The sequence below is a fragment of the Styela clava genome, chromosome 4 (assembly GCF_964204865.1).
Source record: "Styela clava chromosome 4, kaStyClav1.hap1.2, whole genome shotgun sequence".
Lineage (NCBI taxonomy): Eukaryota > Metazoa > Chordata > Ascidiacea > Stolidobranchia > Styelidae > Styela > Styela clava.
In genome coordinates this window covers 14,254,113-14,267,534 of record NC_135253.1, presented here as the reverse complement: position 1 = coordinate 14,267,534, position 13,422 = coordinate 14,254,113, and the positions used below count along the sequence as shown (strand labels likewise).

Here is a 13,422-nt window from a genome sequence, read left to right as displayed (position 1 = left end):
TGGTACACATACTACGGGAGTAGCGTTTTAAATATAATATGCCTATACAGGTATGGTCGTATGATCAATAAACGATTTCAACTGATGCATTTTAATGCTTAATCTGTTTTGATTTTTTTTAGTTTTAATATTGATAAATTGTTTTTAAAAAATATAGTTATTAATGAAGCTTCAATACATAAATATTCTATTTAAAAAAAATTCAATTCTTTTATTTCTCAGTTCTCTTCTTGCATCAAGATTGCTCAATTATGACTCTGAAAATCTTGATTTTGAAAAACAAATTTCAAATTCTATCTGTGCTTGTTTTCCTGATGGACGACCAAACCTTATGCTACAAGATGCCTCACATTCAAAGGTATATTTATTGTAATTACTTATCTACCCACAATTAAAAATTGGCATAATTGGATCTAATATTTGGTGTTGAAAGCAACATATGACTTGCGGTTCAGACATTCACTTTAGTTGGGAGAGTTTATGGACACAAAACAAGATCGCAATGTGTTGATTCAATTTGTTTACATTATTGAACTTTTTTGTATCGTAATTCAATGTTGATGCAGCGATTTTTTCTCTCGATATGTATTACATTTGCCCTGAATTTGATAGATAAGTTATAAGTCCTAATTATTTATTGCTGGGTCTCATGTAAAACTGATTGTATCGGGTATCGGGTTTCCAAAAAATTTTGCCTAATAAAATCTATTTAAACTTACAATTGTTATTACTTATTACTATAAAATCAGGGAAAATTTTTTGGACACCCTGTATATATAAGTAAGATTTGTGTAACTGAAACATTGAATTGATTTAATTTGATAGAATCTATGGAATGGATTCATAGCTCACAGAATGGAAATGTTTGATACAATATCATTGCTAATGAGCTCAGATGAAATTGAACAACAACAAAAACTATTACTTCAAAGTCAATTGGAAAAACACTGGATGAAACTCAAGTAAGCTATTAGCATCCGTGTGAATGTGTACCAGATTTAAACATTCGTTGCATAGATAACTATATGTAAAGTAACATTTCAAGTTGTGTTTCACTGACAAATTCCTGGAGTGTTGAGTAGTTTTCTTGACTTTATCCCAGTCTTGGGAGGTTAACACGCTATTTATGAAAAACTCGAAGTTACTCGAATCATCTTAATAAGGAAATGACTTGGACTGTTAGTACTCAACTAATCGCTCATGAGACACTCATTCAGTGAGTGACTCAACTTGAGACAACCTATTTTTTCATTTGAAGTATTTCGAATCTGTTCTCTGTACAATGCAAGACATGGTGTTGGCTTTGTTTGAATTTTAGCATAATTCTTTTGGCCGATGTGTATTCACATGCAAATTTTTTTTGTTAATTCCTCTTTTTGCAGTTTGTACAAGAATGGGTTACTGGGTGCTCAGGTTGTAAGTCCTGTATCATGGAGATTGAAAGCAACTAAGAAACATGCTGTTCCTGATTTATTATGTCAATTGAAAAGCGATCTCATCACTTTACTCAATGATTATGAAACGTTTTTCCAATCAGGTCAGTTTGTTTTATCGGAATCTTTATCTTTTGTTAATGCCGACTTTTGCATTTGAATTGCATGGACCTTTTGAGAAGCGTTTTCCTCTAGAAGCTATTTCTGGATAGTTCAGAATCGTATTATTTTTGAATCGCACACCCAATTGATTACACTCCGAGTGAGATGGTTGATATTTGGTTCAAATCCCAAGATCTTTAACCCAAGATTACAAAATAATTGTATTGAACGCTCTAACCCTAACATGGGCAAACCACGGCCCGCGAGCCAATTCTGGCCCTTTTGTGATTCAATCTGGCCCGCCTGATGCTGCCATAAATTTTATTTTTAACCAATTCCGCATTCACTACATAGTTGTTATTGAAATTTGTATGGAATGAGCTTGGCAAATTATGATTGTAGTCCTTGCACACCCTTGCTCTAACCACTGGTAGATTGCCTGTTCTTAATATATGATTCGACTAATATTCAAAAGCTTTTATATCACTGCCCACTTGTGATTTTTTAGGGCTCAAAGCAAGCTCAAGCGCACCCACTTAGATATATAGAGAAGATTTATCTCTCAGTGAATTACAGTCAGAAATTTTAGAAAATGATAGCTGTTAAAAGCACAGATATTTTAAACATATTTTTCTATTTGATAATCTTAAATTGTATTATTTCAGCATACCAGCGGGCTGTCTCACCGAGCGGTTCATCCAATTCCGGACCATTACATTGGACAGGAGAAGGATGGGCTGAAATTGTGGACATGAAAACAAAGCAAGTCTATAAAGTTACAACAACGCAAATGCTTCTTTTGCTGCATTTTAATTATGACTGTGAAAATGAGGTTAGTTTTACTGTTTTTGTAATTGGTCAACATAACTATATAACTCCGGGCCAGAGATGGTGAACCGCTGATCTGCTCTCCCAAACTCTTCCGAAACCATGAAAGATTTCCCATAGTATTTTAAATGTTACTGGGTAATTTATGTGCAAGCCAATTTCATTATATCAAGTACCAGGAATTGCTTCATTCCTGACAAAGTATTGCATACGTAAAGCTCAAAACTATACCAACCAAGTGTTATAAGACTAGGGTAAAGATGCGCAAAATTCTTGGCAATTATCGAATATTTATGATGATAAAAGTCTTCTTTTTTACAATAAAACATATCTCCCTGCACCTGGCCATTGTACCTTTATATGATAGCTTTTTTGCTTCTGGTGGTTATTTACACTGCCTATTATAATCAAAATACTCTGTTAAAGGTGAATATTGAAACCTGGAAACAAGCATTCCCACACCATTGGTCATCAGCATTGGATGGATTAATGAAAGCCAGTATTTTGAAGCCAGCTTCGGAAACATCTTTCGTGCTTGTAAACACTAATAAAACAAAAATGAAAACACCAGGTTTGTATATTTATACACCAAACTGTTTTGTTGGTGCCTTAGAGGCCATATCCTGGTATCTTTATATTGATAGTGTTATTAACAACATGATTGCAAATTTATTTATGAATCGTTGCAATTTTGGTTTTGCTGAAGTAATGATATGAGTACGTTGCTACGTTACGCATCTTGATTCATTTTCTGTGGATTGGTAATTTTGGCACGAATGGGTAACTTGTTCTGAGAACAACTATTTTTTTGGCAACATTTTGAGTGGCATTGTTTACTTGATATTGAACCTGATATTTAACATGCGATACCAGCATACTCGTGTCCAACTCTTTTAATCATTAGGCCATAGTGTCCACCATTTTGATCATTATTTGAAATAACTCTTTTGAACCACTGAAAATGGTTATTGCTAATTGCACTGTATAGGTTGACAATTTAAAATCTGAATTCCTTAAGTTTGCTTCCTTTGCAGCCGACTGTCTTGTAAATAGGCTTGAGTTGAGTCAGCTCAAACAGCTTTATGACTGCAAATACCTCATAAATCAAGTCTTCCATGAATTACCTTTTTAACCTTTACCCACCATTTTTTTCTTCTACAGTTATAGATCTTGTTGTATGCTTCGATGAAACCGAAATTTGCAATAAATTTGACGATGTAAAAGAATTAACAGAGAAGCGAAATACAATAATAGATTGTGCTATTATTAAATGTATCAAGCAAACTCAGTCTTGTCAGATGGATGCTCTTCTGTTCAATGTAAGTCCCAACATTTTATACCTTTGGTGAAGTATGTGACATATATAATAACAAGATGTGAAAAGTGATAGATACAATGATCAAATGACTAATAGGATCACCTGAATTGTATCAAATGAATTATATATATAAAAGTATGGATTTAATATTCTTTACACAACATATGTTTATGCCATTGGCTCTACACAAGACTCTCGTAGTTTAGTCTAACACTTAAATCGCTGCCAGAATGCCCACTCACAAATATGCTATTCTAGAAATTGTGGATTTTGAATCATCACAGAAAATAGAGAATATCGTATAAATTTGCAAAAAATATAGTTAACAGATATTGGCTTTATGGCATTCTGTATGGACCAACCATACATGTTTGCATTGCTGGTTAGATTGCCATTCTCGTTGTTTGAATTTTCCTTTTATTTATCTCTATTTTCTGCTACAGGTCACAAGACAATGTTTAGGAGAACCGATTGATGGTATATTTTATGATAGAACTGATATTGAAAACACAAAAACTCATGATGTCATTAAAGAAAACAATTCTAATTATTTCCTACCACTCTCATCTGAGGTTTGTCTGATTATTTAATTATTTTGAGACAAATATTCTTGTCACATTAATAGCAAACTCATAATAGTAATTCTAATTGCTAATTACGATATCTCTGATGCTAATTTCTCGATTTTTGGTATTGGACGATTATGCTTTCATTCCGCTCCAAACAAGGCACTATATAAGATATCTAACATTATATAAAGAGCGCTCCGTATTAATATACAATCGCTGGCCTAGCTGTTGTAAATAAACTGGAGTTTTGAGCCTGCAGCCCAGTAACCAAGTCTATTATCTATGACTGGCCTGGCCACCCCTGGTCTACACTCTACCAGCTGCTATATATTATTTTGCATCTAGTAGTTTTTAATATTTTTCGCCTTTCACCACGCAGATAAGAGCGAGATGTGATCTTTTGATCGATCTTGGATTTATAAAACAAGATCCAGAAAATCCTCAAATCTTAGAATACATTGCCAAATCACCTCCTATAAGAAGTAGAACATCTACTATATGTATGGAAAAAGAAAGTGAAGCTGAGAATGATGTTACACAAGCAACACAGGAACCTGCTGCAAAGTGAGTGTTTTCTCTACGCCTTTTACTCTGACCTAACAGTCACTCATAACTCATGTTTACTAATGTTAATTCAGGAATGAAGAGAAGGAGACTACCATAGAAGTAAATCAAGACGCAACTGTAATAGATGTAACACGAGGTGAATGGAAAATTCTATTTAAGATTTTGCTGGTATTTTTTGATGGAGTGTTTCATCAACAATATTTTATTTATTGTAATTTTGACTTTTTACCAGCCGTATAAATTAATATGTGTTCGCTAAAGCAGGGGTGTGATCTTAGAGTCGAAGTTTACTTTGTTCTTGCTGGAGGTGGATTAGGAAATTTTCGAGTTTGTCGGAGTTAGAAATTTGTACTTTCAATGGTTATAATAGTCAAAGGCATGGATGAAATGAATCGAATATTCGAATACATTCAAAATTCATTATTTTCGATATGGTAAATTTAGATATGGTAAATTTCTGAAATTGGGATCAATTTAGAACATTTTAATTTAAAAATGAGGTTTCAATCGTCAGACAAGTAGGTGGAACGTACGATACCTCAACTGCTAAGGAACAACACGAAGTAAACAATGGGCCCTTATGTTCATGTCATTTCAAATATGATCAACATAAATAAATAGTGATTTATATAATATTGCACATGAGCGTGCCCAAATTTAGAATGAATTCGATATTTCATATTCGAGAATATTTTCTCATAATGTATTCGAAATAGTAAAACATTTGACTCAAACAATTGCTAATCATTTGTAACAATTTGTCAAATGAGGCTTGCTTAAGCTAAAGTCTTCGTTATCAAAATTTGATTTTGGCTTGCGGTTGGAGCTGGATATGAAGTCACAATTTTTTTATAACCCGGGTCTGAACCTAAATTTTTTTATGACCCGAGGTTCCGAATCAAATTTTTTCTGAATCAAAGTCGATCGTGAATTTTGCCTCACTCAGCAACCCTGGGCTTAAGGTTTCTTTGTAGTAAATCAATATGCAACTACATTTTCCACTTTGCTGATTTGATGAATTATCGTTATCCATCATGTTTATTTAACTTATCTGTCATCTGCGTGTAATATAAGTTGTCTATTTCATATGTCCGAATTATTTAGGATTGTGTTTTTGAGTTGATTTTCATTCAAATTCTATTATTTTTATTTTTAGAAATTAGTGCAGATGGAATTCAAGAATCTGATGATGATGAATGGGAGACAGCTACTAATTCATCTTCGACTTCTATCCCGATTCCCCATCCTACGTCATCTCCCGCATCAACTCGATCAAAATCTGGAGCGATTCCCAAAAATAGAAAGGAATCTGATAATTCTGGTGTGTAGCATATCTAATTGAACTTTTTAGCGAATTTTTCCAGATAGACGACACCTCGCTATGTTTACTTGAATAGATAAATCAGTTTTTCTTAACCTGGGTTTGATTGAACCCCTGGGGTTCGGTGGAGCTGTTCCAGGGGTATGACGAAAGTCCTCTGAAACATTTGTGTATCATAAAGTATTTCTCTTATACAGTCTATTAATTATGTAAAAATTACTTTATTTCACAGCCGATATTCAAACTTTAACTCATAAAATAGCTACATGTGTAGTTTCGCGCAGATATAAGTTTCTGTGGACCTGGCAATGAATTGATCTCTGTATACTTCTTTGGAAATGTCGCTCGTTTTTAGACGATTCCTGCTTATGGCTTCGACAAAAAAACCTCGCTGTCATATAACTATGTGCAGTTAGTAGTTCCCTTGTTGCAACTTATGTTTTCATAAAGTTTCGGCTGCGCCCTGCTCAAAACATCAGGGTTTGACGAAAGCTTGCAGAATAACGTAGGGGTTCAACACATTTGCAAAGGTTAAGAACCACTGGGAGATAGTCCCCATTAGATCCATATCTTTATTAATTCCTAACAAGTTTGTGTTCAATTATTTCCAGTCATTCCATTAACACCAGCACCTCAAGATATAGTTTATCCATTCAAAGACTTATTATCTTGGCATCTTGTTCATGGAATGTCCGAGAATCCAGCAATCATCACTTTACAAAGATCATGCCAATCACTCACAAAAGACGAGGTATATTTGATTTTTCATGAATTTTTTTTTCCCGAATCAAAAGGTTTTAATTCTGTTAAATCATTTGGAATCTTCGAGTCTTTCCATAGTATTTTAATGAATTCGTGGTATGAGAGACTGGATACGTTTGCTTTTATAACAGTGGTTCTCAAACTTTTTAAGCTGCTACAAATAACAGATAATAAAGCGAAAGTATGTTTTATTCAAAAAGCATGTTGAAAATATGTGGACTGAATGTAAATATCCAAAATAAGGCGGGCGAGATCAAATCTAACAAATATTTTTATTTTTAATTAACTTCACGCTACTTCAAAAATTGTCACGTCTCCCTTAATTTGAGAACTACTGTTCAAGACTAATACAAAGAGCACATTTCCTGTGAATCAATTTTTTTTTTTAATTAATGTGACTCATATGGCCAGCGTTTACTTATACATATTAGGCTCTGGGGGTCACATGTTATTTTATTTGAAATTTAGCTTCTTTTACGAAGCCTTGAATAGAGTGAAGATGAGCGAAAATATCATGAAAAAATTGAGAGATTATGCCATATTTCTAATTTTATTTCCAGATATATACTACAATTGAAAAATCTATCACAAGAATTTCTCAAGTACTTTCCTGTGACAAGAGTATTGTGGAAGCATTATTACTACAAATGGATTGGAGGGTTCAAGATTTGATAGAGGTATATTTATTTAATACAGAATAGGAATAAAAAAGGCACCAATGATAATGACAGATTAATTTAAAATAGTTTATAATATGCCCTAAATTCAATGCTATGAACATGAATAATTATATTGGGTATGTAACGCAGCAGTCTGCCAAACATTAGATGATGAGTTTGTTTTCTTATATTTCTTTATAAGTTTTTGTTTAAGTCTATTCATTGTGTTTTGGCTCAGCGATGTGACGCATCGTGCTAAGCATCAGGAATATGCTCGCCACCGCAACTCTGATTATCTTTCACGGGTTAACAGCTTAACCTGGGGGTTCCTTACTCCATTGAGTCCATGTATCTGAAACAAATACTTGGCTAACTAATCTTCTACCTGACATGAACTGGTAACCAGACAAGATGATGCGGTTCGCCATATGATTAAGTCGCCTTATCGGCTTTCCTCTTTCTCGGGATAAACATGTATCCTTCTGCTATTTTAGCATTATGTAAGTAATAAGTCAACATTGAGAGCAATTGGAATCGCAAATGAAGAAAAAGAATCGGATGAAAATGAGGATGATCTGTCTGAACAAGGTGCTGCTGCAGCATCTGCTAGTACTGCAAAAAGTCAAACTTCATCTTCTGATAATTGTTGTCCTATTTGTACTAACGAACTCACATCTTCAAATTCACTCGCATTACAATGTGATCATCAATGCTGTGTTGTAAGTTGTTATCTTATCAATTTTATTCTACTATTTATGGTAAATGCTTCTTTTCTTAGTAATAATAAATATATTTTTTTAAGATTTTTTAAACCTTTGTTTTATGCCAAGTTTCTGCACAAAACAAGTAAAAGGTGCTTCATTATCTGAACTTCAGTTAGATATCTGAATATGATGCCAATATTTGCTTAATAATTTAGTTACTATCTATTTAAATTCTTTGAAACTAATCAAAAGGGATTTTGTGTCTTTTGACAACCATCTATGCCAGGGTCCTCCAACCCGTGGCCCGCCGAAGATTTTTGAGTGACCCGCGCTGTATTATTTGAAGCCCGATGTCTTTTACAAATCTGAGCCACTATTGAAACCTCTAATAAAAAATTAATTATTTCTCGTCATTCAAACGCGCGATAAGCACCAACGAGCTATCGGAATCCTTTTAAAGTCTTTTTGCGGGCGTTATTGCCTGAGAAAGAGATATTTAAATTTCATTTTTATCGTCTGCTGTGTATTTCAATCTGTTTTACCGCTTTTTTTTCTGTGAAGCTAAAAGAGGCAGTTTTCATGACCTCAATATTTGACAGCACTTACATATACGAGCAAGTTTTTTCACGGATGAACCATCTCAAATCCCTGTGATATCACTAATTTTTAACATTCATATAAAAAATTCACTTCGCATTTCTACATCGCCCATCGCACCTAATCTTGACAACTTTGTATAAAATCAGTTCATACTTCACATTAGAATTTCTATAGGTGGTAAAAACTTTTGACTTTACTGTATCTTCGTATTTTCATTGTTATTATAGTTTTGGTGACAGGCTGTTTTTCATTAATCTGTAGCCGGTGTAATGAAAACTAGAACATAACTACCATGACCATACCAAGTGGCCCGCGGAATCATTCGTAAACTAAAAGTGACCCTTCCGCCAAAAAGGTTGGACAACCCTGATCTATGCCATTCTTTCCTCTAGCATTGCTATATCATAATGATAGTTCTAAATAATGTAATAGTTTTGCTGCGCACTAGTGCAAAAATATTTCAAATTGAAATATGTTTGTATAGGGAAGTTACAAAAATCTAAACAAAACACAAATATATTTTTGTTAGTGCGCAGTAATTACTCAGTAAGTTGTCTTTACCTTACATTATCCTGCAGCGCAAAAATGGAAATAAGATAAGTAGGATAATATTGTGATATATTTGTACCAGTTGTTTGTTATACTTTTCCAATTTCTATAGGATTGCTGGAAAACCTATCTTACTCAAAAATTGGATGAAAATCAGGCATCAAATGCTCAGTGTCCTATTGAAAAATGCGATGCTCGTCCAACACTGGAAACATATGAAAGACTATTCAAAGACGAAAAAGATATTTATGAACGGTAACTTATATGAATTAGTTCATTTTTGGAGAGTTTATAAGTTCAAAAGATGGTTAGTTTTTTGTTTCATGTAATGATTAAATTTCACGCACAATTTTTATATAAATCCATTTCCCAAATAAATTCATCTCATCTGTCCACATTTGAAAACTGGTGTAAATGATCAAACTTATTCAAATTAATGTTAAAATAAGAACAGATATCATACATTCAACTCCGCCATGAGCGTCAAAACAAGCTGGCGTATCGCATTTATTGAATGGCTTTATTGAAGTTGATGATAAAGAAGTGAAATTGCTCCCCCTTTGCCATGATTTGTATTACAAAAATTAAACGTGCTTGATAAGTGTGGTAACCTCTCAATTCATACTTTTTTAATGAAATACACTTTGGTATTTTACTAATTCTAAGTTTTCATTCTTCAGGTACAAAATGGTACTTGTGCGATCCTATGTTGAAAGTGACAGATCATTAACCTGGTGTCATTGCCCACTAGGATGTGATATGGTTGTGAGAAAAGGTTCTTCATGGAAAAACATCGGTACTTGCTCAGCATGTGGTTGGGAAACTTGTTTCGCTTGCACTTATTCCGAGGTAATTTGAGACTTGCTCTCTTCATCTGATTTTTATTATTTGTCTTTCGTGGCATGACAAAAAATATTGCTATGATTGAGTTTGGCTCAAGGAGTTAAACAAAACAAAAATTTAAACAATTTATTTTTGAAATTGTAAAAAGCTGTTTATGCGGCTGAATGATGCGGTAAGTAGTTACAGTAGTAAACAGTGAAAGATAAAATTAATTCATGACATAACCGAAGTGATTGGTGTGAACAAAACAAGATCCTCTCCTGGAAATATATCGAATTATAAGTCAAAAGTGAAGAAATTTCTCCTAATAATTCTGGTGTGTTTATCCTGCTGTTACACTTTCGGTGGAAACATTATGAAATTGAAAATATAGGAAAACGAAATATCATCTGGATTTTTCAATAACCAAATCAAATTACTACTACAAGACGATGTTCTTAGTTGTATTATTTCTTGTTTTCAGTCACATTATCCTGCAAGTTGTGGTCACATGTCACAATGGTTGGAAGATGGAGGTTATTTTGAAGGAATGGGTGATGATGCAAGAAGTAAACATCTAGCAAGACTTATTGCAAAAAGATGTCCAAACTGCCAAGCTAATATTGAAAAAGACGATGGATGTTTACAGTATGCTTATTTTTTATTTGTTTCAATTTTTATATATTTCAAATTGATTTATCTTGGTGTTCAGAATTAATGTTGCATTTTGAACATTGCTGAAGTTCTGGAATGGATAGAAAGAAAAGACAGTGTGACAACAGTAATTCTTATTAAGACAAATTATCAAGATGTGTCAAAACCAGGATATATTTTTATTTCTACAAAATTTTTCATTCTAGCATGAAGTGTCTCAAATGCAGCCATGATTTTTGTTGGAGATGTCTGAAACCATGGCGACCAACACATCGGGATTACTATAAATGCTCAGCTAAAGTAAGCAAGATGGCACAAGCAGGATTGAAATTTCAAGACCATAATAAGAGATGTCAATTTCATCATAAAGCAACGGTAACACATGTTATTGTATAACTGCTTTTATTGAATAATAAATTCAATATATATTACACTGGGGAAACAGCAAGTCATTACTTCAACTCATGAGGATTTTCAAGAATCTCCGATCCCTACTTCAGATAATTGGAACTGTGACTTCAGATCTGACTCCAGCACCATTAAACAATGCCAAGCTATTCTATATTCTTGCCAACAACTTTTAATAGCTTCAAATTGATTATGTTGTTTTCTAAACATCTTTGTCAAGGATTTTTCTTAGTATTTTTCTTGGTCATTGAAGGAAGACATTGCTTGTCCATTGAACATTAATTATGATTTTATGCAGTCTAGAGTTCAGTTGCATCATTTAGCTTGCCAGATCTCTGTCTAAATAGAATAAAGATTTACTGTTTACTAATTCTATTTTGATGTTCAAAAATATTCTAAAAAAGTAAATTATTCCGAATTATTCATCATTCTTTACAAAAAAATTCTGCTCTACAACCGACAAGAAGTGTATTTATTTCTGTTTCACGTCATTTATTTCCACACTTTCGATCGTGTTTCTTATGTATGGATCAGGTAGTGCTTCATGCTTTATTGCCTACAGTCAAACCATTAGGTAGGCTACTATTGTTTTATAAAAAAAAATGCTGTCTTCAACTTCATGAAAATTGTTGTGTCTTATAGTGCAGTGCGTCTTATGTATTAATAAAGATTTATTGGAATTCCCCCATTTATCCTGATCTGGGTTATGGTCCGTGAAATATGGTAACCCTATTTAATGGTCAATTTGGTAATTTGTTCTTTAATAAACACAACTTTTCCAATTCTTTTCCATGTAATCTACCTTTAAGACAATGTGTTTATATGAAAGCAATTAAACAGTACAATCTTATTTTGAATTTAGATGTTTCCACTTGGTATCGTTAAACGAATGATGTCAGTGGATGCAACAATGGTTTCACCAGTCAAACTCACTCGTGCAATCAGAGTTTGCATCATTTTAGTGAAAGCAAGAAAAGTAAGGGTTGAAGGATTTTTTACTGCAGGGTACCGTATGTTATAATTATGGGTTGATCACTCATCAATCTCACAAATCTTCTCGTTAAAAGTTCTTGTGGTTAAAAAATTGAATACTTAAATTAAATTAAATACTCTATTGAAAAAACAACTCCTGACTTTGGTTCAACAAAATATCAATTTTGACTCCAGCAGTTTCTCCAAAAATATTCTATTCGCTTTTTTAGATACTGTTAGAAATTTGGCTTAACTTGGTGTCATTTCAGTTTATACTGAAAAGCTCTATTCTTTGGTAAATCTGAACCTTCAGTTCTGACTCTTTGATTTGACACCAACTTACTTCAATGGCAGACATGGCCCAATGGCGGGCTAACATTGTAATTGTATTGTGCTCGACTCTAAACTTATAAAATTCAAAGTTAAACCCTGTGACCGCATCAGGCCTGTGCAGTTCAAATACTAGACACAGACATATAGATATTCGCACATATAATTTCCTACCACACAGACATTCATTTTATCATATGTATCTATTGGTTGTCAGTCCTTACACACTGCCATTTTTCAGGCACTGGCATACAGCAACATTTTCAGTTATTATTCGGTCGATACAGAAAGGATGAAAACTATGGAACTTCATTCTCAAGTACTAGAAAACAACACTCTCAAACTACAGGAATTTTTAGGTGAATATAATATGATAATTTGAAGTTTGTAGCTCCTTTTTAGCTATAGGTATCAAAAGCAATTTTAACATAAATAAATTAAATGAATTTAATAAAAAGCCTTGGACTGTGGTTTGCCATATGATTGAGTCGTTTTCCCTGACTTTTTTTTCCTTCTGGAATATATACATATAAAAAATGGTGCTCCCGAAGTATGTGTACCAAGATTGCGCCAGGTTAGGGTGGTTGTGCGCCATCTTGGTGCACTTACTTCTGGAGTGCCAAAAAAATTATATAATATCTTTGTTGATAAACATTTTTCATAAATTCATATGTTCATACTCATGTCTTCAGAGAAAAATGGTGAATTTTGTTGATAAACCATTATTTTATAGTTTTAATTTCATTTAAACTGAATTTCTTGGATTTAGGCATTACTAGTTACTAGTTAGTTATCAAGTAGACAGTAGAAAATAAATTATTTTT

General features: G+C 33.3%; 1 protein-coding gene across 1 annotated transcript in view; it reads left to right on the top strand.

The window, feature by feature from the left end:
* The window catches only part of LOC120325872 (cullin-9-like), a 47,387-nt gene that overhangs the window by 30,506 nt on the left and 3,459 nt on the right, over positions 1-13,422 (top strand). The window contains exons 37-55 of the mRNA XM_039392042.2: positions 223-358; positions 826-962; positions 1,383-1,537; positions 2,201-2,367; positions 2,790-2,934; positions 3,525-3,682; positions 4,125-4,253; positions 4,630-4,814; positions 4,889-4,953; positions 5,974-6,138; positions 6,750-6,889; positions 7,461-7,577; positions 8,054-8,278; positions 9,525-9,667; positions 10,093-10,261; positions 10,719-10,882; positions 11,095-11,263; positions 12,159-12,272; positions 12,840-12,957. Of these exons, the coding sequence (XP_039247976.2) occupies positions 223-358; positions 826-962; positions 1,383-1,537; positions 2,201-2,367; positions 2,790-2,934; positions 3,525-3,682; positions 4,125-4,253; positions 4,630-4,814; positions 4,889-4,953; positions 5,974-6,138; positions 6,750-6,889; positions 7,461-7,577; positions 8,054-8,278; positions 9,525-9,667; positions 10,093-10,261; positions 10,719-10,882; positions 11,095-11,263; positions 12,159-12,272; positions 12,840-12,957 (2,801 nt within the window). The remainder of the gene's footprint in view (positions 1-222; positions 359-825; positions 963-1,382; positions 1,538-2,200; positions 2,368-2,789; positions 2,935-3,524; positions 3,683-4,124; positions 4,254-4,629; positions 4,815-4,888; positions 4,954-5,973; positions 6,139-6,749; positions 6,890-7,460; positions 7,578-8,053; positions 8,279-9,524; positions 9,668-10,092; positions 10,262-10,718; positions 10,883-11,094; positions 11,264-12,158; positions 12,273-12,839; positions 12,958-13,422) is intronic.